Source organism: Oreochromis aureus, linkage group 2 (genome assembly GCF_013358895.1).
Source record: "Oreochromis aureus strain Israel breed Guangdong linkage group 2, ZZ_aureus, whole genome shotgun sequence".
Lineage (NCBI taxonomy): Eukaryota > Metazoa > Chordata > Actinopteri > Cichliformes > Cichlidae > Oreochromis > Oreochromis aureus.
Window position 1 is genome coordinate 18,099,056 of NC_052943.1, and position 23,595 is coordinate 18,122,650.

General features: G+C 41.6%; 1 protein-coding gene across 4 annotated transcripts in view; it reads left to right on the forward strand.

Annotated features, from left to right (window-relative positions):
- Positions 1-23,595, forward strand: part of pcdh19 (protocadherin 19) — a 52,402-nt gene that overhangs the window by 17,740 nt on the left and 11,067 nt on the right. For 2 of the 4 annotated variants that reach the window (XM_039620240.1, XM_039620249.1), the window contains exons 3-4: positions 10,167-10,225; positions 12,007-12,191. In XM_039620240.1, the coding sequence (XP_039476174.1) occupies positions 10,167-10,225; positions 12,007-12,191 (244 nt within the window). The remainder of the gene's footprint in view (positions 1-10,166; positions 10,226-12,006; positions 12,192-23,595) is intronic. The other 2 variants (XM_039620245.1, XM_031736426.2) reach the window with 1 other exon arrangement.

Here is a 23,595-nt window from a genome sequence, read left to right on the forward strand (position 1 = left end):
TCCCATTACACATGCAGCCAGCATCCTCTCTAAATTGTTTTGCATGACCTTTGCTACAGTAGCTCTAATTATTACCATCACACAGGCCCTGTAAGGCACACAGCTAATTATACTGGATTTATCTGAAGGGACATTGGTGCCATTCTTCATAGGCATGTCTTGGCTAGCGTCAGCGCGGGTGATCTAAACCCAGAATAAGGTTAATTTGGGTAATACAGTAATAGTAATTAGAGTCACGATAATTACAAGCATAGTTGTAATAACAATGAAGACCAGCCTATCAGTTATAGGGATACATATGGAATAACTTATGTAATTGAGAAGAACAGCACTGCCCAAAAAAAAAAAAAAAGGAAAAGGGTAAGGGTGAGAAGTGCTGTGCAATATGCATAATGACATTATTACAGAGCCAGATTGTTGCTGTTTCCCTCCCATTGCTCAGAATTGATGTTTGACAGTAGAAGTTGAAAGATATATTTTCAAAGGCATTGTGGGATTATTCGTTAATGTAGGTACCAGGACCTCTAGTCATTGCATCTCATAAAGAGTTGTTACTAGAGGAAGCAATATTTTTCAAAGCTCTAACATGAATGAAGAGGGGCAGTTGGAGCCGTCTTTTGGCTGGCGGGCAACTCTTGTAATGAGCCTAAGAGGGTTCCAATTATTCCACTTGCGATCAAAAAGGAGAAGGAGATTACTTCTCTTGCTTCTTTTTTCTTTGACATTTTACACAGTAACATCTTTTGATAGGGGCTGGGGGAGAGAGGAAAAACGAGTGCCTGATAGTCTTGAACAGGCTCCAGCAGTACAGTCCTTTCTGTCTCACACAGACAAGGCGATACTTTCTTTCTTTCTTTCTTTCTTTCTTTCTTTTTTTGACTGTGTTTGTAATAAAACTTCTTCTCCCAGTGCATGGTACATTAGCTTTTTCTCTGACTACATCACCTGCGCTAGACTGAGAGGAAGCTTTTGTATGACCGCAGGCTTTGGCTACAGCAGACTTGATAGCTGATCGGTGCCATATTTTTCCACAGAGCTAGTGTAAATTGTAAGGAGGAATGTTGGGTACTCACTCACTTACTGGATTTGTTTTCTTCTTCTACTTAGCATTGTAAGTCATGTTGCACTGAATACAAAAGGGAGTTAAATTATTTGATTGTGTACAGATTTTTCCCCTCAGCCTTTCCCAGATTACAAGTAAAAGCACATTAGATGCCCGGGGGTAACTAAAAGGATTTCTCCACTATAGGACATCAAACTATATCAGCCTAGGAGAAATAAACGATGAAAAAACAAAAGACAAATAATATTATGTACCACTGCACTGAGACAAAGAGAACTCCTCCAATCTGCATCAGCACAGATAAACATCCACCCCTAAGATATGTTCTTGGTAGATAACAGCTTAGTGTTTGCAACACACACAAACACAGGCACAGAACTGCACAGAGTGGAGCTTTGATAAGCAACGAAAATTACTACATGTTGTTCATGGTGGCAGAACAAAAGGATTAAAGGCCTTCATTTCAAGAAATCGAGCTATGGAAAGGTTGATGCAAGGTTTAAGATGCATGTCAATTTGAGAGATTTGACTTGATAATATAGTCATAATTTGAGGGAAACAAGTCATTTGCTCAGGTGTATTTATTTGTGCATGTGTGGGTAATCGTGTGTATGTATGTGTGTGTATAGGTGTCTGTACTTCTGAGAATACAGTGCCTCCCGTTCCCCTGTGGAAGCACTGCGGGGGTAGGAGGCAGAGATCCACCGTCTGTTGCTGTTTTCCATGACCCCGTATGTCCCCTCGCAGTTAAAAACGATGTTTGCCCCCAAAGACGGCCCTAATACAAATTAAATTAAATGAAGTCACTGTGGCTAATCCCTGTGTGTTTCAGCTGCTGAAATACCCCCCATCCTAACTCTACCCCTCCCTTACAAATGAGTGGGTCAAGGCTGCTACATCTGGACCCCTATCCACTGGCCCTGCTCTCAAGCTGCTGCGCTCCCAGTCCCCGGTGGAGCAGACATCAGGCCCCGCTCAGACTTTCTGCCCCACTGCGACTCTGTGTGCGTGCGTGCGTGTGCGTGTGTGTGTGTGTGTGTGTGTGTGTGTGTGTTTCTGCATGAAAAACAAAGTGTCTTAATGTAAATCCATGTTGTGGAATTCTCTTTCTGACTCACATAGTGTTTATTCCCCTTTGCCTGCTTTCCCTGTGTGCCTGCGTGTTTCTTCAAAAAAAGGTTTATTTTCGTGACTGGCTTATGCGTTTCACACACGCTCCTTGTTTACTCCTTTTTAAACTTTTTTCATAAATTTATATTCAAATATAAAATACAAAGAATTCACATTTAGACATTGCACTGAACATTAGTGGTGAAACGGAAAACAAGCGCTGGTGTCGTCACAAAGCATTAGTTGTTGTTTTTGTTCCGTCTCCGTCCTGATGGCATTCTGTCACAGTCCTGTTAACAAGCTGGATTTACAGATGCAGCGGAGATGTGCAAGCGGCTAATACTCTGCTGTCAATCCCAGCACCGATAGCTGTCTAGAAGGATTCATCCCAAATATTATCACCAGATGTGAGTCACACTGGAGCACCAGCAAATAGGATCAAAATGCTAACTAGGCCTCCATGGCCGGATCGCTGATAGGAGTGCCCCATCTCTGACAAAAGCTAAAAGATCCGTTAAATAAAAGCCCCTTTTTGCTCTACATACTTTGGCATCAAGCCCAATCAGTAGCCCCTGATCTGAGCACCAGCTCTGATGTGCGAGACAAAGTGCATCAACTGAGTTTTAGCAGCTGGTCTACACAGATATTGTGTTTAGGGGCTTGTGGGTTATGAGGGCGGGAGCGTTTTTCATGAGCTTGAGGCTGGAGTACCTGTTTGTACGTGTGTTTGTGTTTGTGCATATGTGTATGTGTAGCAACAGTATGCGCATTTGTGTGTGCAGTTCTCAGCACCTGCACACATGCCCTTTGAAAAGCTCCATCACCCCTCCATCCAGCCAACATGCAGTGTAAACATGGTTTGTTTGAGCGAGTGGCCTGGGGTTGTTGGATTAATGAGCGCTGATGAAGTTCCACTTGTATCCTAGGTGCTGCCTCCCTATTTGCTGGAGTGGCTGTGATGTGGTAGTGTGTCTGGAGGCGGTGACTCATTCCCTTTACCCAGTGTCAGATTAAGGCATGTCAATAAACAGACCCACTCAATCCATCTCCGAGTGACTGCATCCGCTCACAGAGCCTCCCAGTCTGTAATGAGCTGCTGCAAATCTCCATCCAACTAAAATGTCTGGAAAGATGCCTTGTCACAGTGAGCAAGACAAAAAAAGAGAGAGAGAACACGAACGAGAGAGACTACAGCAGCACCGATGTGACTGGCAGCCACCTTTATGCCGCTAAGTGAGATTGTACTTAAGCAACGCACAAGAGTTCAAGTTGATCCGCTCGCCACGCACATTGATAGACTCCTGTCCTCGTGTGCATCAAGTTATTCAAAAATTAATTCCAAGTTTGCTGATTTTGAAAGTGACTGAAAGTTATGCTGTTTATTCAGTCACTGCTCTCATGTAAGCATTTAAGCAGAATGTGTTTACATAATCTGCAGTGTTTCTGAATGTTTATTTTTAAGGCCCAGCCCAGGGGAGGTGGGGAGAACCTTTGGGGATATCTTGTGCTCTAATTCAGCCGCCCCCCCTCCCCCCAAACCAACTCAACACTGGCTAATGTAGGCCACAACTGAGCAGTGAAATTGCTATCTAGTAATTCTCTCAGAGAAACTAAATGACTGCTTAAAACATGTGTTTGTAATGCTTATTCCTAGCGGGCCGGAAACCATAAAGTCTACCTGGATTAGATGTTCTCATTGATGTTCGCGGAAGTCTATTCAAAAAATCACCACCTACCTTTCTCATGCGGCGCCATACACACATTAACGGATTTTGGGATGAGAGGAGTGAGAAAACTTTTCAGTCTGACATCCAAATTAAAGAAAATCCCTCAAGACTTGCCTAAAGGGGAAGTTCCTGCCATTTGAGTTTGATTGGGCTCCACAGGCTTTAAGAAAAGTAAGCCGATTTCTTTGAGGAAACAGCATTGATAGTCGAGGCTTTTTCTTCCCTCCCCCCTATTTACTATGTAAAACCATGGATCCTAATGTCATGGAGAAGCACAGGTTTTCTTTGTGACCTGCACGTAGCTTGAACAGCCCTGAACGCTGAACAGGTGTTGAATGAAACCTTATCCACTTTTATGTGGCTGGTTGAGGCAGTAGACACCTATTCGCTCTAATTGGAAGCTATAATTCCATCGGAAAGCCTTAAAAGCAGCAGACAAAAGCAAAACAAAAACACCCCCCCAGGAAACCAAACAGCCACCAACAGTTTGAAACATGTTGGGCCCAAGCAGTGATTCCCTGTAAGACAACAGCTCTGACTTAAGCCTCTTTAGCGTCAGCCGACTCCGCTGGAATGCAGACATCTGCAAATGGGGGCTATTATTTAAAATCTTTTCATCATGCTGAAAGGGAGGGAAATATCTTTGACGTTGAGCAGCTCATGAATAATGAATGCTGTTTCTATCAATGTATGTATAATTAATCACATCTCTACTAACTGGACTTCTGTGGAGCCTGTAGTCCTGAGTGACATGGAGACTGGTCTGGGCTATTGTCTGTTTCAGAATAGCAGACAGCCACGCGGTCTGCAGTTTTCTTTAGATGTTATATACACAGGTGGAGGAAGCAATAGAATTGGACTTTGGCCGTTTTCCCCGTCCTTTACGCGAACGGGGTGACGGGGATTGTGTTGTTTTGAATGGGCAAATATTTGCTCAATTTCACACGGGAAGGCAAGGAAACACAGGCAGGAAGGGCTGTTGTAGTTACGTATCTGTGTCATTGTTTTTCAGAAAAGCTGTTATTTAGTTTGCTGTGACAATAATGAACACTTAACAAATGTGTTGATGGACACAAGTGACCTCGTAACAGCATTTATTTCACCCTTTTTTTCAGTCACAGAGAGTGTAGACATGCACAAACTACAGCTGGGCGAGGAAGTCTTAAAAACCTTTCTCCACAGAATCACTCACTTTCATGACATGATTGATTTTCAAATGGGCTTCTGGGTTTGGGGTGAATTGATGGCTGATGAAGTGAAATGATGCAGACAATGTGGCAGGTTATTTGTCACACGTGCTCCCCTCTATCACAATTGATTGTGTATAATTTGAGTTTACAGGAGAGTCAGTTAATATTAAATAGTAACAACTCTCTGTATTCATCACAGCAGACCCCTTTAAGCAGGCAGAAATAGAAAATGTAATCTCATCCAGGACCACGGCTGTGCCTCAGGCACTCTTTCACCCTTTTTACCGCTGATCCTCCCTCAGGGGCCGGGGCCTCTCTAAAGGAAGAGGGAAATCTATAATCTAGCAGATGGCAGAGGGTCTATGGGAAATTTTATAATCAGGAAGAAAGTGGTGATGGTGGTCACTGGGTTATAGGGCAAAGGTTTGGAAGCTAGTGAGGGTTATTGCATCTCAGGAGCCGAAAAACTTTCCTTTTTTTCTTACACGGTAAACAATATAAGAAGCAGACTGAGTCTGAGCTGCTTAGAGACGTTCCTGGGTGCAGACCTAAAGACGAGGACAGCGGGCGCCAGCACAGACCTGCAAGTCAGGGATTGCTGGAGCAGTGCTTTTGTAGGGAAGTGCAGATAGAGGGTGTGTATGTGCAAGAGGATCAAAGCTCATATTCGCAGTGTACATTTAGAAAAGAGTATTAAGAAATAAAAAAGGAATATGAAACTGTCAGTGTCAATATTAAATATATTGGGTTTTATAAATAAACTTAAAAAATTACATTTATATATGTGTTAACAGTCACTTTCATAAACTTTTATTCTTTTCTTTAATTCCCTCGCTTTCTTACTTTTTTCAACTCTTTTAGTTGAACCACAACCAAACCTAGAGGGATAATGAACCCATTCTTTATTCCCTAATTGCAGCTGGTTTTTCCTTTAACCTGCCCGGATTGCTTCCCTCTCATCCCTTGCTTTAGCCATGGGATATCAATAACAGGGAACATTATGTTTAACATTTCCTTGTGAGGCCAAAGGGAGTCCTTGATAAACAAAGACTGAGGCACAACCACAGGCTGCTCAAACACAAAGTGGAGGTCTGCTCAAATGCCAAATTTAATCTGACAGTTGTAATAGATTCTCTCTGGTCTGTTTTTCTTTATCTTTAAACTATGCATTTCAGTGTGGCAGTAAGAGCATTTTGTGTCCACATGGAGTACCGCTGGATGTTTTTTGTCAGCTAAATTGATGACATTTTAGAGTTGCATCCATGACAGATGCGAATCACTCATATCTGTAACCATTTTGTCTTACTTTTAGATGCTTAACCTTTTTAAAGCCCCCGTCACCCAAATGTCTTCAAGGACATGTGTCATTCTTGCTGTATTTCAGAAAAAGGTTGATTGCTCTGGTATTAAAGTGAAACTTAATCTTTTGCATTTTTAATTTTTAACACACACACATATATATATATGATATGTATATATATGATAAATATATCATGTTTCATTCCACTTGTTTTCTTTAGATTGTAATGGAAAACCAATTTAGTTCTTAAGTATAAAGCAAATAGCTGTTAGCAGCATCTTTTTTAAATAGCATGTCATTAGTGCATGATGTTTTTTCCTTGTTTAAATGTTACTCTGTGCCATATCAGCCTCAATAATACATACAGTAGGGCAGCTGTGTGACATTTTTTTTTCTCTCTTTTTCTCTCCTATCTGTGTGACATCTGCTGAACTTGTCGGGTGTTTACTGGTGTAACAACTGGTGTCTTCACTCCCCCACCCCTCCTCTTCTCTCTGGTGCTTCCCATGCCCCCACACAATGAATACACTTGCATCCAGACTGCAGAACCAATTGTCACGCTGGGAGGAAGGCAAATCAAATCTTACGGCAGCAACTAGGCGAGGAGATTGCTTTTCCTCTCAGCTGCAGAGAAGCAAGTCCACCGTCCCTGTGCTTCGGGTTTTGCTGGAGAGAAAGAAGCAAGGGGTGAAAAGGGGAAAGCTATTGGGCTGCAGCAACTGGACAGCAAGTCTCCCAGAGGTCAAGTCTCACCCATTTCCTCCCATCTTCACCGTCTCTCGCTCCTCTCCACTCTCTTTTCACTCCGCTCCCCACTCATGCTGACACTACCTATCAGTCACCCGGCGACACCAGGGACTACATTCCTGCCTCCAGCCCTCCAGATGAAACGGAACAATAATTATGGGGATAGAGTGGCTCTGGCCGCCAAACTGGGGCCGCTCAAATCACAACAACACATTGTCCAACCTGATTAAGTAGCCATTTGTGGCATCCTCGCTGTAGTTAAGCAGTCCTCATCCTCTTGCCTGAAACCTGACCTCCCAGCAAGATATATTGACATGTCCTCCAATTTGAGGTTGGTTAGAAATGTGGGGGAAGACATTACATTTCTTTACAGGAAGTTCAAGCTATTATTCCTCAGAACAAGCACTACCGACTGACTCATCACTGGACAAGAATAAGCCTTCACATGATAGGCGTTCGCCTAATTCCACTAACAATTTGATAAGTGGAGAAAATAAACCACATTCTTGGTTAATGGGGAGCTGTAAAGTGGATGAAGAGCCGATGTGGAAGAGATGGTGATGCAACACTATCGACTAGAATATTATAAGGAATCTCTTTGCGTTGTACACTCTTAAAAGAGCTTGATGTAAAATCATTATCTGAAATTTGCATTATCAAAAATACAGTTCATTTTCAGTACAGGGACAGCTTGAGAGCAGGGGCATACACTCCTCTCCAAGGCATGCTCACATAGAACATGTTAACCACACCAATTACAGGCTGCAGCCAGGGTGACATTTACAAGAAATTTTTCTATCTTGTCGTTTAAATTAAGTTTTCTCCTTGTTACTCACGCCTTGCGTTTTCATTTCTGTTTTCCTGGATGCACAGCCACTATAGCAGATGAAGCAGTTTAATGTGTGTACACTGCGATCAAAATGCAGCGTAGGTAATAATGTAACGCAGTAACAGATCGAGTATCTGCACTGGAATCGTTACAGCAATGCACAGAGACAATCTGATAGAGCACTACGCATACTTTAGAAATAAAAGTTTAAATCTTTAATTAATGATTTATCTGGTTTGCAGGTTGCCGTTACCTTTGATATTTAAAAGACTCAAGCTGATCGGGAACAAAAGGAGTCAGGGGTAATACAAAGGAACAAACACTGTGTGCTTCAAATTGTGGGATAATAATAAAATGTTAATTAAATTCCTTTTTTAATGAATTATCTTCCCCATTGTAATGAGTTAAAGTTTAATTAGGGGTAAATGGTAAAAGGGAAAAGGAATGATGTTAACCTTCAGTGCGTAAATATATTGCATCATAATTTAACAAACCCCAATCAGAAGCCCACGTTGCACTGTTGCTTATTATCATGCATTTTTCCTGCAAAAAAAATAATGAGGCACAAAGGAGGTGAGAAGGCAAGCGGGAGCTCTTGTGCTTATTTAAGACAGACGTAGTGCATGTCAGACTATTTAAAGATAAACAGGCTTGTGCTATAGAAAAGTTTTTAGCCACTGTAGGGACAAGACGTGTGTCTGACAGATAACAATGGCACATTTTGTGATTAAAGCCAGGTGAGAATGGCATCAATCTGAACAAATTAACATTAACAGTCTCTTACATTTTTCATAGACTGCAAATAGGTCACGGGAGCCGTTTGCCAGGGGTAAATGCTGTGATCTTCCAGCATCGCTTTTATTTATTTATTTATATTTATTTCTTTGAAAAAAAAAAGATCCAAGTAGACTGGGACTGATGTTTGACATTTCCTCTGTTCCCCCATCCTCACTGCACAGACTCATCTGCATTGTGGTTTCACTTCCACTCAGACGTTGAAAAAGTTCAAAATGTTCAACCCCATTAACATCTAATAAGGAGAGTGTTCGCACAGTTGCACACTGAGTTTTAATCCAAATCCGTCTGGTCACCACGTATGACAGCTGCAGGGCCACTGCTACCTCAACAGCAGGCCTCTGTCAAATGTGCAGCTCACTTGATAATAAGCAACTGCGCTCCGGTGCCAGCATTAACCTTTCTTACCATCAGGGTGACTTTTTTCAACAGGGCTTTGATATCGGTACACTGTAGACTTTCCTCGGAAGTCAGCCATTGACTCAGCTGTTATCAGGATACAGTATCTGCACAATGGAATTTTAAGTGAAGGGCCTCGCTTTCTTTTAGGAGAAAATACCTGCATCTTATCAAACCTTGTCAAAAGGGTCACGTCCCGGCTTTTTGCAGGACTGAGCGTGTCCTTTGAGAGGATTTGATATCCTATGGCCTTCTGGCATCTTACCTAGTGTAAGTAGACGCTTGGCAGATGTAGGGAGGGTCTACCTGCTTAGTTTACGCTAGTTTCTCTGCCCGTGTGCTCTTCTCGTCAGACATTATCCTTGCTAAATAAATGTTGGGGAGAAAAAAATGAATGTAAGATCTCTTTGAACTGCGTTCTCTAATGTGGGTCAGAGATCTATCGCATGCATATTCTGAAAGCCTTTTCATCTGCAATTGCAAAGTTAAGATTCCCCTGGTACATTCTTAATTTCATCTACTTCTCTTGCAGTTATTTATTTAATATATCCACATTAATGTCTTCTCAAACATGGTAAAAGTGAAGAGTTCAGAGAAGAAAAACGGGAAACTTTTCTTCTCCCTCTGTCTGCGTGATAGTCTGTCCTCCCTAATGACTCCATTTTAAAGACAGTGGGCTGACCGGCAGTGGAGGGAGGGAGCAAGGGATCGAGAGCGGGGAGGGTGAACAGGAGAAGAGAGGCTGCGCTCACTGCAGCACTCTCCTCAGCTCTCAACTCCCAGTCAGCCTCTCTGTGTGTGTGCTTTGAAAGAGAATAGGATTCAGCCCTTTGAAAGCCGAGGCTGCTCACCAGGGCCTTTGTGTAAAATAACATCTCTACTGAAAGCCAATTACTGGTAACATTATTTTGGTTGCTTCCATTATTAAAAGTACCTCTCTCTGTTGCCCCCATCATCCCTCCACCACAACCCCCACCCCACCTGCTCCGCCATCACTCTCTTACAGACGGAGAATTATTCCATTGACTCCAGTTATGTGAACAGCAGAGCCCACCTCATTAAAAGGTATGTCTTGATTAGGAATTGTTACCAGCACCTCATTACCATTGTTATCTGTAATTGTTTTATCTAATGAGTGCACAGCTACTGTTGCAGTAGTTTTCATGTGTTCCTGCATGTTCTTCATTCTGTATAATTGCAAGGGGAGGATAAGATTTTAGGATAAATAGTATTACTCTAAAATAATGCGTTTAGTAGACACTTGTTGGAATGAGGCACAAAGTCATACTTTCGGATTATTAAATTACACAGGGCAGCAGAATCTGCAAGTAATGATTTTCATATTTGCAGATAAGTGTGATACACTTATGCACTTTGCTTCATTAATTACACATAAGCTTGAATTTTATCAGGTAAAAGGAAAAAAGAAACAACTACCTAATCGTCATATTATGTTTAAAAGATTTTTTTAAGAAAACAGTCATGAATGGACCATAATTACATACTTTTTTTTTCCTTTGTGAGGGAAAGGAGGATAAATGTTTTCATTGTGCATTGTTATTCAGCTCACCTAAACCAAGATCTTGGATAGGGTTTGAGGAATTCAGGACTGGAGACTGGGATGGGTTTCATTTAATAATTCCCTCAAGCCAAAGAGGTTTTTGTAACCAGTCTCACTTTGTAAACTATAGTTCTCCGTTCTTACCTGCAGCTATAGAACATTCCAGGCTTCCTTTTGTTTGAGGCCATTCCAGCCTTTTGAAAACCCATTATGGCAATTTCTCCCCAAAAGAATCCCTGCATTAATGTAAACAAAGAGCATTCAAGTGTGGGCCTCTGCAGCATACTACAAAGAAATCCCCTCAGGAGCCAGGGAGCCTCTGGTCTGGGACAGGTGCAATTACAGTGATAACATCAGAGAGCCAGCATTACCTCCACTGCAGTCCTCTCTCCCACACTGGAGAATGTGAGGCTCGCACTATGGAATGCAGCTACCTTGCACTGTCCTTTGCTTCCTTTACATTTTTTGTGCACATTAGTTTACTTTCATTTTCTCCTCAGTCTGTGTTCTTCCTCCCCTCTAACCTCTAACACCCTTGTCTGTCTTTACATAAACTCATTCATGTTTTTTTCCCCTCTGTCTCTCTCTCTCGTGCATGAACACATGTTCATATATTCACCCCTATTTAGTGTTGTTTGTAAAGCAGAATTTGTTCCAGTGGGATGGAAATCAAGTGAAGGGAAATCACGCTGTTACTGTGCAGCTGTTGATTGTGCCCCCACACCCCACCCTCTTTATTGACTGTGAGCCCCAAACAAGACAGATGCTCAGTTTGTATGCTTCCAGCATTTTCTACATCCATCTTCCTTCCAGGAATTCCTGATTACTGCAGTATTTGTTTGATTGTAGTGAGTGAGTGCCTCCTGTTTGTTCAATGCGATGTCCTTGAAGTCAGCGCATCCATCCAAAATGTCCCTGGCTGAAACATCCTGTGGCTGGTTTGCTATCTATGAAGTTGAAAAATGTCCACTTAATCCAAGAAGGCTCTCAGGAGATTTAAACGCCCTTCTTATTACATGGAAGTGCAAACAGAAGCCGGAAAAAGGTTTTGTTCTTTGAAAAGGTGTGGTGCTTAACTTAGACTTAGAGCCAGTGTAAATTAGTATTCATCCACTTTAAATTGATGGAAATGCACCAGGTTAAAGAAAGCAACAAAAAGCACAAAAAGGGACACGAAGCGAAAGATAGACAAGTCGTCACAAACCATCACATTAGAGACGGATGAAAAAGAACATGTTTTTAGGTGAGGTGACAGTTAATCAACATTTCCCTTTCCTCCCTCCTGGCCCCCATGTAGCACATCGACATTCAAGGACCTGGAGGGGAACAGTCTGAAGGACAGCGGCCATGAGGAGAGCGACCAGACCGACAGCGAACATGATGTCCAGAGGGGACACTATGTTGACACGGCTGTCAATGACGTGCTGAACATGACTGTTCCTCCTAATGTTTGCCAGCTGCCAGACCAAGGTAAGAAAATCTGTGTCTGTTTGTGTTTATGTGTGTGTGCGCTGTGTGTGTTTAGAGGATTGCTACATCGTTTGGGATGTGTTTCAAGTTTCAAGATAAGACCAATGTGTATTTTTGTGTGCCACTGAGACTGTTTTTATGCTACCGGAGCATCTTTTAAGATGCATTTGCCCATTGGAAGTCTCAAATGTGCAAGTATATGAATAACATCACAGGTTTTTTTTTTGTCTTTGATGTTAGTACAGCTAATGTGAGGGATCTCTGACGGCAAAGGCTACCCTTTGATACAGGCTTAGCCAACGTTATTGACTGATAGTAGCCATGTCTGCTGTTGAGGATGAGCTGACTTCAGATGTGCTTGAATGGCAGCAATTAGGCTCATAAAGGTAGAAGGTGGAAATCTACATATCTCCATGTGCCCTCATCCATTATTCAATTGGATCATTTAGCAGGGAATTAATGTTGATGTTTCATTTCTGACTCACCATTTAAAAAGACATCCGCTTGGTTGGCAGAAGTCAGTGTAAGGGTCATGTTCATTCTTAACTACTGCCAGTCAGACTGAGGTAGAGAGTGGGTCAGTTAGAGGGAGATAGGGGGGAAAAAAGCAGGATATAGCTGTCTGGGAGTCCAGGATGTTACTATATGCACCTGAGGGTATTTAAAGTCCTCAAAGGAAGCACTACATGCACAGGTGCAATGGCTCAGAAGAGCGCAAGAGTCAGTGTGTGAAACACTGCAGATATTTTAGGATAACCCCCATTAGGAATTTCATTCATAGTGAGGAGGAAAGAGTGGACATTTGAGGACACGCTTATAGATATCCTTTGCATCGGAACTTTACGTTTGCACCGTGCCCCAATTTGGAAACCGATGCCAAATTTAGGTTTTCCTTCCTCATTTAACGTTGACATAATTTTAGTTCCTTTTTTCTAACACTGTCCTAGTAAGGCTGTCTACTTTCTCACTACTCTACTTTCTTCTTCCGTAGCTTCATATAGTGAAAAAATTTTAATGAGCAAGAGATAACGAAAAGGAATACGACTTTATAAAAAAAAGCGTAAAGAAATGAAGATTATGTGATTTTTTTAATAAATTATTTATCTATTCTGTCTATTTTTGTCAGTGGACTGTGAAGTGTGTGGGTGTGGTTGAAAAAGCTGCAATGGATATCTGTAGGCTCGTTCCTGTCTGGTTCCTGGCATATCTAACTAACGAGTTTCACTGTTGATATTGTTCGACTGGGTAATAATAACATTAGTCAGCCCACATTTTACGTTGTTCAAGAATGGAGCCGTGCACGTGGATATGCCTTCCTGGCTGGTAGTTCACACCTTGTAATGACTTAGCCGAGAAATACATAGGGTCAGGAAGTATGATGACCAGAGAATCAGCTTGTGCTGGGTGTTACCCTGGTGGCATCAGACGATAATGAACAGTGAAAAGCGAATCTGCTGACTATTGGTTGTCAGCTGTAATTACTTCAGAACCTGCAAAAAATTCGTGGGTCTCTAAAAAATGCTTGCTGACGGGTCTTCTAGTAGTGGGATCTCATTATTGGAGACAATTAGAAGTAATATACATGAAGAATATTACAAGTGAGGAGAGCTCTCTGAGGCAGATCTTTTTTCATTAACACCACCAATGATTGTATCTGTTTCAGCAAAATGGATACATGCCTCCTGAATTTGTAATGCAGCACCACATAGCCGGTAAACAGAACAACAGGCTATTTCACAGTGTCTGTCCTTTCCTTTGACCAGAACAAATAGATGATAATGAGGTTGCTGTTTGGAATTACAATTTGATGGTTTGGTCTGCTTTATTTATTTATTTATTTTATTATTATTTTAATCGCTTTTAGCTCCAGACTCACGTTTGGCCTCTGATTTTTCTTTAGCGACAACAAAGTACCTCAGTGGAATCTATTTTCCCATTGCTTTTGGTCGTCATTCTGCAGCAGTGGTCACACCACAAAGTAATGAGAGGGCGGTTATAACTATTAAATAAATTGGGCAAAGATCACATGCGGAAATGTAATGACATTCCAAATGAAATCATCTTTCTATTGCAATCTCAACGGTCTAATTACACGGGTAAAGGGCATGGTAGGATGACATTATGGGCTGGTTCGCCATGATGCATAGTCCTGTCTCTCCTGGCGTATCAGGATTTGACAATATCTTCTTCTTTTTTGTTGTTGTTGTTTCTCAGGAGAAGGCCAGCTTTTTTGTTTTCACACTTTTTTCCCCCCTTCTGCTTAAAGTGCCTTGAGTACAAAGGCAGAAAGGTTTATACAATATAGAAGTAGTTGAGCTCATCTGTTTTAATTGACAAAAATGGACACTATCTGCCAGCTCTGGTGAGTGAGTGGAGGGAATTTTCAGAAAACAAATAGGCATTTTCACTAAACACCCCGCTGTTTAGATGTCTTCTGGGAGTAACCGTGTTGTATAGTGCACCTCTCCTGCCAGCGAAAGCAGAAAACAAGTTGAGAGACTACAATTGCCAAAGGACAACAACACGCACAAGCCGAGGAGACAAGAAGCTTGTTTTTTGTGTGTTTTTTATTGTTCTGTTTTCTTGTGTTGATAAGCGCTGAGAACAAAAGGAAGCCGAAACGGGAAGGGAGGTAGGGTTAAACTCTCGGGCTTTTACAGTGCAAATGTTTACTATTCCCAGTGTCATGTAAAGATGTTGTTTGCCCAGGAGACAATCTGTTACCTTTACACAACGACCCTGCATCCATGTCATCTTGTTGACTTTCATGCGGGAATCCATTCGTGTGATGAGATTCAGCTGCTAACTAGCCCGGCACCATATCAGTGCAGGCATTTTTCCCACCTAAAGCAATTTAGGAGTTTCATATTTGGCTTTTGTCCATCTGTTGTATGCTTTTTTTTGTCAGTAATGCCTTTTCAACAACATTATTCATTGTTCCTGCACGAGCCAATACCAAGGTAACTTTGAGCGAAGTGCTTGTGAAGAGACTTTCGACTTAAATCTGAGTGAATTTGCTGAATCCCTGCCAAGAATCTAAAAAGACTTGTGTATGTACTCTTTTGAAAACCTGACCTTAACTATCCTCACCCAGTGGATTAGATTAAGGAAGTATCTGAAGAACAAATTACATTAAATCTCTTAAAATCTATAAAGGAAGAGATATCTTTAACATGTAATGGCTCCCCTCGTATCTGCCAATAGAATAGAAATGAATGATATCGCTGCAACTATAAATTGAGAAGAGCAGCTATATAAAATGAATTCTTCGTTATCTTTATAGGCATGTCTGTGATGTTGGGGGGATTCGGTTGAAATGTGCGACATGCTAGCTTTAGCTCTGTAGAACTATTAGCGTCAAGGGAGAAGCAAAGGAGACGACTCTAAAGGAGCTGTGACAAAGGGGGCTTAATCTATTTTTTTGACATCCTTTGATTGTCATAGCTCACATTTTAATTCACATGGATATGGATGAGCCATGGATTTCAAGGATTAAGATTCATGTATTGTTAAATCGCTCGAGTTATCTCTGCGGGAGGGAATGGTGGGGGCATGATGTCATTTTAGTGTCCGATCTGTGCCTTTAGATTTTTGTGATCTCAGTTTTGGAATTGTATCCAGGTCAACGTGTAAGTGTTCTTCAAATAAAATCACTTTCTCTTGGCTTATTAGACTCAAAGGGATCTAAGACTGCTCAATTAGCCAGAGCAGGGAACAGGCCTCTTTTATTTCTGACATATTCCTTGGCCTCCACCTCCAGAGAATATCTCTCATCTATCTGTTAGCTCCCTGTGGGTGTGTGCCTGAAGCTGGAACCCAGGAATGGAAGCCCCCTCCGTGGGCTGCAAAATTCTCCATATTCCCTTCTTCCATCAGCAGATCCACAGGGTTTCACTGTTCCTAATTGATTTCAGCTCCCCCCCCCCCACTTTTTCTTTCGCTTTTTCTCTCTCCCTCCATATGTCTCTCCATCTTATTTTCTCTTCTGTTTCCATCTACTGACTGCAAACATCTCCAACCCACATCTCCCAACTTTGTGCCAGTCAAGCAGTTCCCTTTCCCTGTTGAATTAAAGAAAGAGTAAAGGCATCTCACATGTTCCTGCTGCAAACTTGCCCTAAATTCACCACGGGAACATTTCTAGTTTGCAGTTCTCTGATCTACTAACGAAAATGCTGACAGGTGTCAGAATCAGGAAGGCAACAGGAACAGGGCTGTGCTGACAACACGAGAAGGGGAGAGCGAGCCAGAGTCTGTGTGTGAGGGAGACAGAGATTGAGAGATGAGCTGAGAGTCTAGTAAGCAGTCTTAGCGAGAGAAAATAAAAAGAGGAAAAGAAGAAACAATCTCTGTGACAGGTGGGAATGATTTTTTTTTTTCCCTTTCTCTCACTCCAAGGTAACTGTGTACGTGCTGGAGGATTTGACTGATTCTCAAACAACATTTGATTGAATTAAGCATCAAAATCCTTGTTGTGATTCAGGCTGGCAATGACACGTGTTGCGTTATGATACTTTACGATCAGATTAACATATAAACTCTATACTGGGACCATCCATTTTGATTTGGATTTGTCTAATCTAATGTGGAACCAGTGGAGGTAAAATGGCTGACAGTGACAAAGAGCTCAGAGCATTACAAGCATTAAGGAAGATAGAGTGCAAACACACTGCATGCTCAAGCACACCAGAGAATGCTTGCAAGCAGGTGTAGTGAACTCTGTAATGAACAACCTGGATGTAGATTTTTGCCTCCGAGCTGTGGAGAATTAAAGAAAAAAGATAGAAATAAAATGTAATTTCATGCTGTGTCCATCTGGGCTTAAATTTCGTTCTATTTTTTTTTTTTTTTTTTTCGGTGTCTGTGAAGTCTTGGCTCTGTCACATTGAAATTACACCTAATAATGTAAAACAGCTGACGAATTTTTGCGTGTGGTTAAAAAAAAGGTCTGAGGATTTTCTTTTCTTTCTGTATCACACTGTGAAGAAGAGACTCCTTCTGTACAGAAAACACTGCTCTTATTAAATCCCGAGGCCTAAACCAATCCAACAATTTATATAAAAACAGCGAAGACACCCAAAGAGGAAGTTAAGAAAACGTGGTGCTTTTTGTAAAATTTTTGCAAGCAAAATTACCTCTAGCTGCTCTTTCTCAGCTACTGCAGACACAAACAAAAAGGGCATGCAAAGGATCTTAATTTCCACCATCAACTGCAAACATATAGTAATGTTATAATACTATAATGGCATCCCCTGAACCTACACTCTGCCAAAGCTCTCCTGAATATACCCAGTGTATTTAATCAGCTCAAGAGGGGACTGCTTATCTCTTTGCACTTGTCATGGATAGCGTATTGAACATATCAGAGAGAGAAATGGGAATAGTTCATTATTTTCTAGGGCTCACAATGAGCCTGATGTATCTCATTGCAGGCCCTCCACTGACAGCTCATTTTCTAGACAATCCTGGCATTCAGTTCACAACGCGGCAGGGCAAGAGAGAGAGACAGAGAGAGAGGGGGGTGAGAGAGGGAGGAAACACAGAGGCAGAGAGAAAATAGGGCTCCGGATCTCCATTGCTTATTCATGATGCTGTGGCATGCTAGGTGTGTTAATAATCTCCGCAGAAACCAAGTGAATCACCGTTGTTTGTTGAACACCTAGCAAAGCTGGGCCCCAATCGACAGCAGATGGGAAAACAGGGGGATCAGGATGATCCCAGACAGAGGGAGGGAGATTAAGAACAGGTAATGTGCAGAAGTTGATGGGGGCCGAGTGTGTAATAAAGAGAGAGGAGAGAGTACCTGAATTTTAAACCTGTTCGAGAGTGTGTACACAGTGTATTGAGTGTGTGTGAGGCTGCAAGTGTGTGTCTTTAAAGGTTAATCAGGGAAAGAATGGGAACGAGAGAGAGGGAGAGGAGGGAGAAAGATAAAGAGATGGCACAAGAGTGAAATACTAGAAGTTTGGGGGAAATAGAGTGAATTGCAAGATGCAGAGCTATGGTGTGTCTCCAGTCAACCTGCTCTTTTGTGGCTCTGACTGATTCTGGTCCTTGTTTGAGGAACCGAGGCAGCGGCCATTTTTACAGCCGCAATATTGTCTTTATAATTCTCTGAGATCACCACATGCCATAACCTCTCCTGCACTGCAAGCCGTTTTAAACACTGTGTTAAAACAGGGGGCTGTATGACTAAACGACTGCAGCCTCATTTGTGTTAAAAAAGAAATCCATTGCCAATTGATGGATTTGATGTTATTAAGTATGATTAATCATTTTATAATTATATAACTAGAATTAAAACATTTTACACCTTCGATCTTTCTGGAGGGTGACATCAACACTCTGCTCATTACTTCACTTTTTGTTGTTTCTACTATGTAATAATAATATTAAAGATGAAGATAACATTTCATTTTTTCATATATCTTTTTCAGTATCTTCAATAAGAATTGAATCCTTCCTGGATTTAAAAAGCTTCCATTTGTGGTGCTCTTTGTAATGGGCACATAAGCTAAAATAAAACAACCCTCTAAGGCCTTGAGAATAAAGGCATTTAATTTTTACATAAAAATAGAGTGCTTTGGAGGGTTTTTTTTTTTGGGGATGTTTTAGCTTATTGTTGTATCTTTAGTTTGACACGTTTTTGTGATTTTCTCCCAAGGGGTTGGGTGATCACTATCTCACCTTATTTTCATGTAAAGTCAACTCAGCAAAACAAAGAGCCCTCTTTGCACGTTTCACCCACAACCCCCGCCACAGTATAACGCAGCAAATGCAAAATGTAATTTCTCCTTGAAATGCACTCATTTACATCTCCTTTAAATGTACTCAGTTTCCCATTTCCATGGTTGTTGCGTGTTTTTGTAAAGAGTTACCTGCAAAGTAAAAGTTATAGTCACTTCTTCACAAGGGCGGCGGTGACATTTCAACAGCTGACCGCTGACAAAGCTCTCGAGATGTTATGAAAATAAGTGATTTTACTTTAGAACAGCAAAATCTGTAGAGAGTAGAGCTGTTAATATTAATATTTAACGAAGAGGCCATTTTTAAAAAACTTTTCCAAGTGATTGTTGTGGTAGACGTAAAGACATTATGACAAAGTGCCCCCCAGGGATTTGATGACTAAACCTCCCCAAGTAAAGTAAAGTTTATTTATATAGCACCTTTCAAGGCAAAGATCACAAAGTGCATCACAAAGAAATACCAAGGCATTTGTCACAAGTCACATTTTTGATTAACCAAGTCTTAATCATGGCACTGTCATGTCATAAAATAGAAGTGGACTGCCTTTTATAACGCTCATAGTATGAAAGACTATGTTTTATACTTAAGGGACTTTAAGCATTTTTAGTTTTTTGTTGTGATCATTGATGTTTTTTTAATTTACTTAAATTTAAGGACCTGTTGCACCGTGCTGTCTCACTTGCAATGATAAATTAATAGGACTAGCATACCATTTTTTAACACTTGATGCTCAGCACTGCAGTAAATATCCTTATTGTGAAATTTAGTGGAAATAAGGGCGAGGGATTACTGTGTTAACCCTACTGGCTGCTGGTCAGCTGAAAGGTTTATGTTGGGGGGGGGATGCATTCCCAGCTCATTAGCCATTGTTGTGTGTTTTGTCGGGAATGCAGTTTGTTTGAGTAATTTCGCCACCGGAAGCATTCTACACTTTGTTTAGAAAACAGCTGATACTATAATTCTGCAGCAGAGCCTGATCCTCTGTTGACAACATGAGGTCCTATCATGAGCCCACAAAAGTCCTTTAAAAGCATGACTTACCACAGCTTTGCTGCTGAAATTGTATGACTCCAGTCTGATACTTTGTTGAGTAAACAGCCTGATGAGGACATACTATACACATAGACAAACTCAAAGGAGCCTTGATGTGTGGCTGGAAGTGGGCAGGATAGTCACAGAGTGACTGCCAAAGCAAGGCTTGTATTACAGGGATCCCAGGATATCAGACACCAGGCGGCCTGTGCTCCCTCCAGGCAGGGCAGAGTCTGGCAGCTGGCCCATAGCCCAGATAGCTATAATCAGCTCCATTACCTGTAGCACTGACTTCCATTTAGGAGTCCTCATAGTGGAACTATGGCTTCACTGCGGGGATTAAGGATGCTGAGAAATTTAGGAAAAGTACAAATAGCATGCAGTTGCACATGCTATATCTACACCTGCTGCTGCAAACACGTATATTGTACACACAGGAACACATTCATAACTGCGCGCTACACAAACGTGTAGTGAATGGAGGGAGATTTTCTGGGCTTTAAGTGTCTTGGCACGAGGCCTTTCTTTTATCTTCTCCCTGTGTGAAAGGAAAGATTAAGAATATATTCTGCTCTGTTTAAGGGGAAAATCAGCTGTCTTTTGACAAGTACATTGTAGCCCGCAGTTTTCTGTCCAGAATACAAAGAGACATTTATCACTGCAGCTGGGGTAAGGGAGGAAGAGAGAGAGAGGGGGTCTCCTGTGCTGCAGCGATGTGCATTTCTTTTTTAACCCCTATTACTTCCTTTCTGTGGGAGAAAAACACTGCACTTCCATCCTCCTTAATCCATTTGAGATTTCATCTGTTTTATTTTTCTTTCATTTCACTGTCTACCCCCGATGCCTTTGTCTTCTCCATCCTGATTTTTATCTTAGTTCTCATCACCTTCTTTCTCCTGACAACATTATAGCTCAGATGGAATATGTAGCGGTAATATGTAAAGTTATGTCGTCCTTCTCCGTCGTGGCAACAAAAGGTTACTACCTCAGGCAGAGTGCCATAATATTTCCATAGTTTGCTCTCCTCATGTATATTCAGCGAGAATGATTTATTCTGTAACATTTTACTTTTAGAAATGCAGGATTTCTCTTCTCAAGACTTTGCATATATTGGAAAACAACACGGAAGATTGTGCACACTGGATTTGTACTCTAAAAGTAGTTAAGCAGAGGTTAAAGGGAAGTCATAGAAAACCAGCACTATCATTACTATCTTTCATTTACCAATTAGTGTCAGTGTTCCCCTCTCTGTCCCCGAGATGACCTTGCAGAGATGAGCTCAGTGTGTTGTAATTGAACATTTGGAGTCAGCCTCAACAGTGGTAGGTACTGTGCGGCTGCTAGTAGCCCAGAATATAAACTATTGATGAAAGAGGGAGATCAGAGTAATGGAGAGGGGGAAGCTGCTGAGATATGTGTGGATGCAGATAGCATCCCCCAGCCCCTTCTTGGCCACCAGGTTCCACAATGCCTTGCAGGCATTTTGTCTTTCGACACGTCTTCATAATCCTCTGTGCTCTGTTTATTTCTGACTCAGTGAATTAACACGCACCTTAGTAATTTTAGTCATTCAGATTAAAAAAGCATATATTGCTGCTTATCTTAAAGGGGGCTTCTGCGCTGAGTGAGGATCAAATTTTAGAGCACATAACCTGAACATCACATTGAATTTAATCTGAGTTACTCTGGCATGTACACCCTGGATTCACTCTGCTTGGACTTAGTTCACTGGTGAGAAAGGTCAAGAACTGAACTGACTCAGAGCGGTGTTTCTCCGTTGTGGTGTAGCTGGCGGTGGTGGATAATCAAATTAAGTAAATTTATCAGCATTAAAAAAACATTCACAAAGACCCTCTATTTTTGTATTGTGCCGCTAATAAGATATTTCCTTAAGGCTACCACATATCTTTCTGGGCATTAACCTAATTATCATTTCACATTAGTATATTATGTAAAATCAGGTTTGCGCGAAACATGTAAATACTGGAGTAACTGTTAACATTAATCTGCTTAGTTTCAGAGATAGGGTTTATAATATAAAGAAAAATGCTTGTGATAAATTCCAGGAGGTTTTTTTATGTTGTTCCTTTTATGTATAATTGAATGAGAGAGAGAATTCGCTCAGTGGCTGCATCTTGGCAGCCAAATTTGAGTTTTTATACCACTCTGTACCCCACCTCTTTAAAGGGGAGGATAAAAGGTAATGAGAGAGGTCGGTTGTTACGTTTAATGGCAGACAGGAATGTCCCAGAATGGCTTTTTTTAATGATGTGCCTCTTCTCGTGCTGTCCTCGTTAAGGATGAGCTCCGAATGCACGGAGAGGACAGCGAGGGGACCGCGGCCATATACTGCACGACCCCCCGAGATGCAGCGGGGGGTCTCAGGCTCCTTTGTGTGTTCTCCAGCTCATCTTCGAAATCCAGTGCTCGTCTGTATTCAGCTCACATCAGCATCAGAAAATAAATAAAGCAAGCAATCAGGCCATGACCTCTTATACCCACAGTGCTTAGAGACCCCCCACTAACACCACCCTTCCTCCCCCTCCTTCCCCTCTGTTCCACTTTACATAGGTTTAACTACCTTGGATTTGCAACTGAATGTCAAGCTTGGTGTTTGGCTTTACGACAGGGCAAGTTGTTCCTCAGCTGACTCTAGAGAAAAGGAACTCAAAGATGGAGAGGAGCAGGGGAATTGGATCTTTGACACCTGTCACTTCCACTCTGCTGCACCTTGCTCTCTTGCCACACATAAGGACTTTTCATGTCACAGCTCAGCATGTTATCATGAGTGGGCACAGGGGCTGAGAAATCCAATTACTAGCACTGTGTCAGGCCCCTGCTATCATCCTTATGTATGCTATAGTCATGTTCCTTAAATCAGAAAAGATGTGCTTATTAGTTCTTTCTCTTTTCTTCAGGCCAGTCTTCCACCTCCATTTCAATCTGTGTCTTAGATACAAGCTGTAGCTTTCCTCGTGGACTGCCTCACCAGTGTCACTCCTCTATACAGTGTAGGACTGGGTGGGTGGCTAATGCTACAGACATTGGTTCTGACTGTCTTATATTAAGTGGTATCATGGTGCAAAGCTCACTGTGGTGGATAATGGAGAACCTGGGAGAGAATCAGAATGCCTCCCAGATGCCAAACAGATTGGCCTTTGTGACAGAGAAATGGAAGTGCATTAGAAAGTGTTAGAAGGCCTCCTTCGTGCGTTTCCTCTACCCAGTAGGTGGAAATCTAATGCATCTCTACGCAGTGGAGACCTTGCTGTGTTTTTCTTATTTCTTTTATTTGCTGCTAAGTGATGTTGACTATCCAGGTGGAGAAAATTGTGTAATTATTTTTTTTATTTGTTTTTTTTCCCAAGCCGTGACCCGCTTTTCTCCGTGGTGACCCACCTCCTCTTACTGTATTAATAACCTTCCCATAACACTACATACTGTCCTATTTTGCAAAATGTGTTTCTTTCTTTCTTCCTGTTTTTTTAAAGGAAGGAAAAATTTGAAAACACAAGAACATGAGAGAGCAAGAATCTGGTACTGCTGGTACTTCTATGACAAGATAAAATGGAATATAAAACAGTCCTGGCTAGCATAATGTGGCTTCACATTCAGTCAAGTTCAC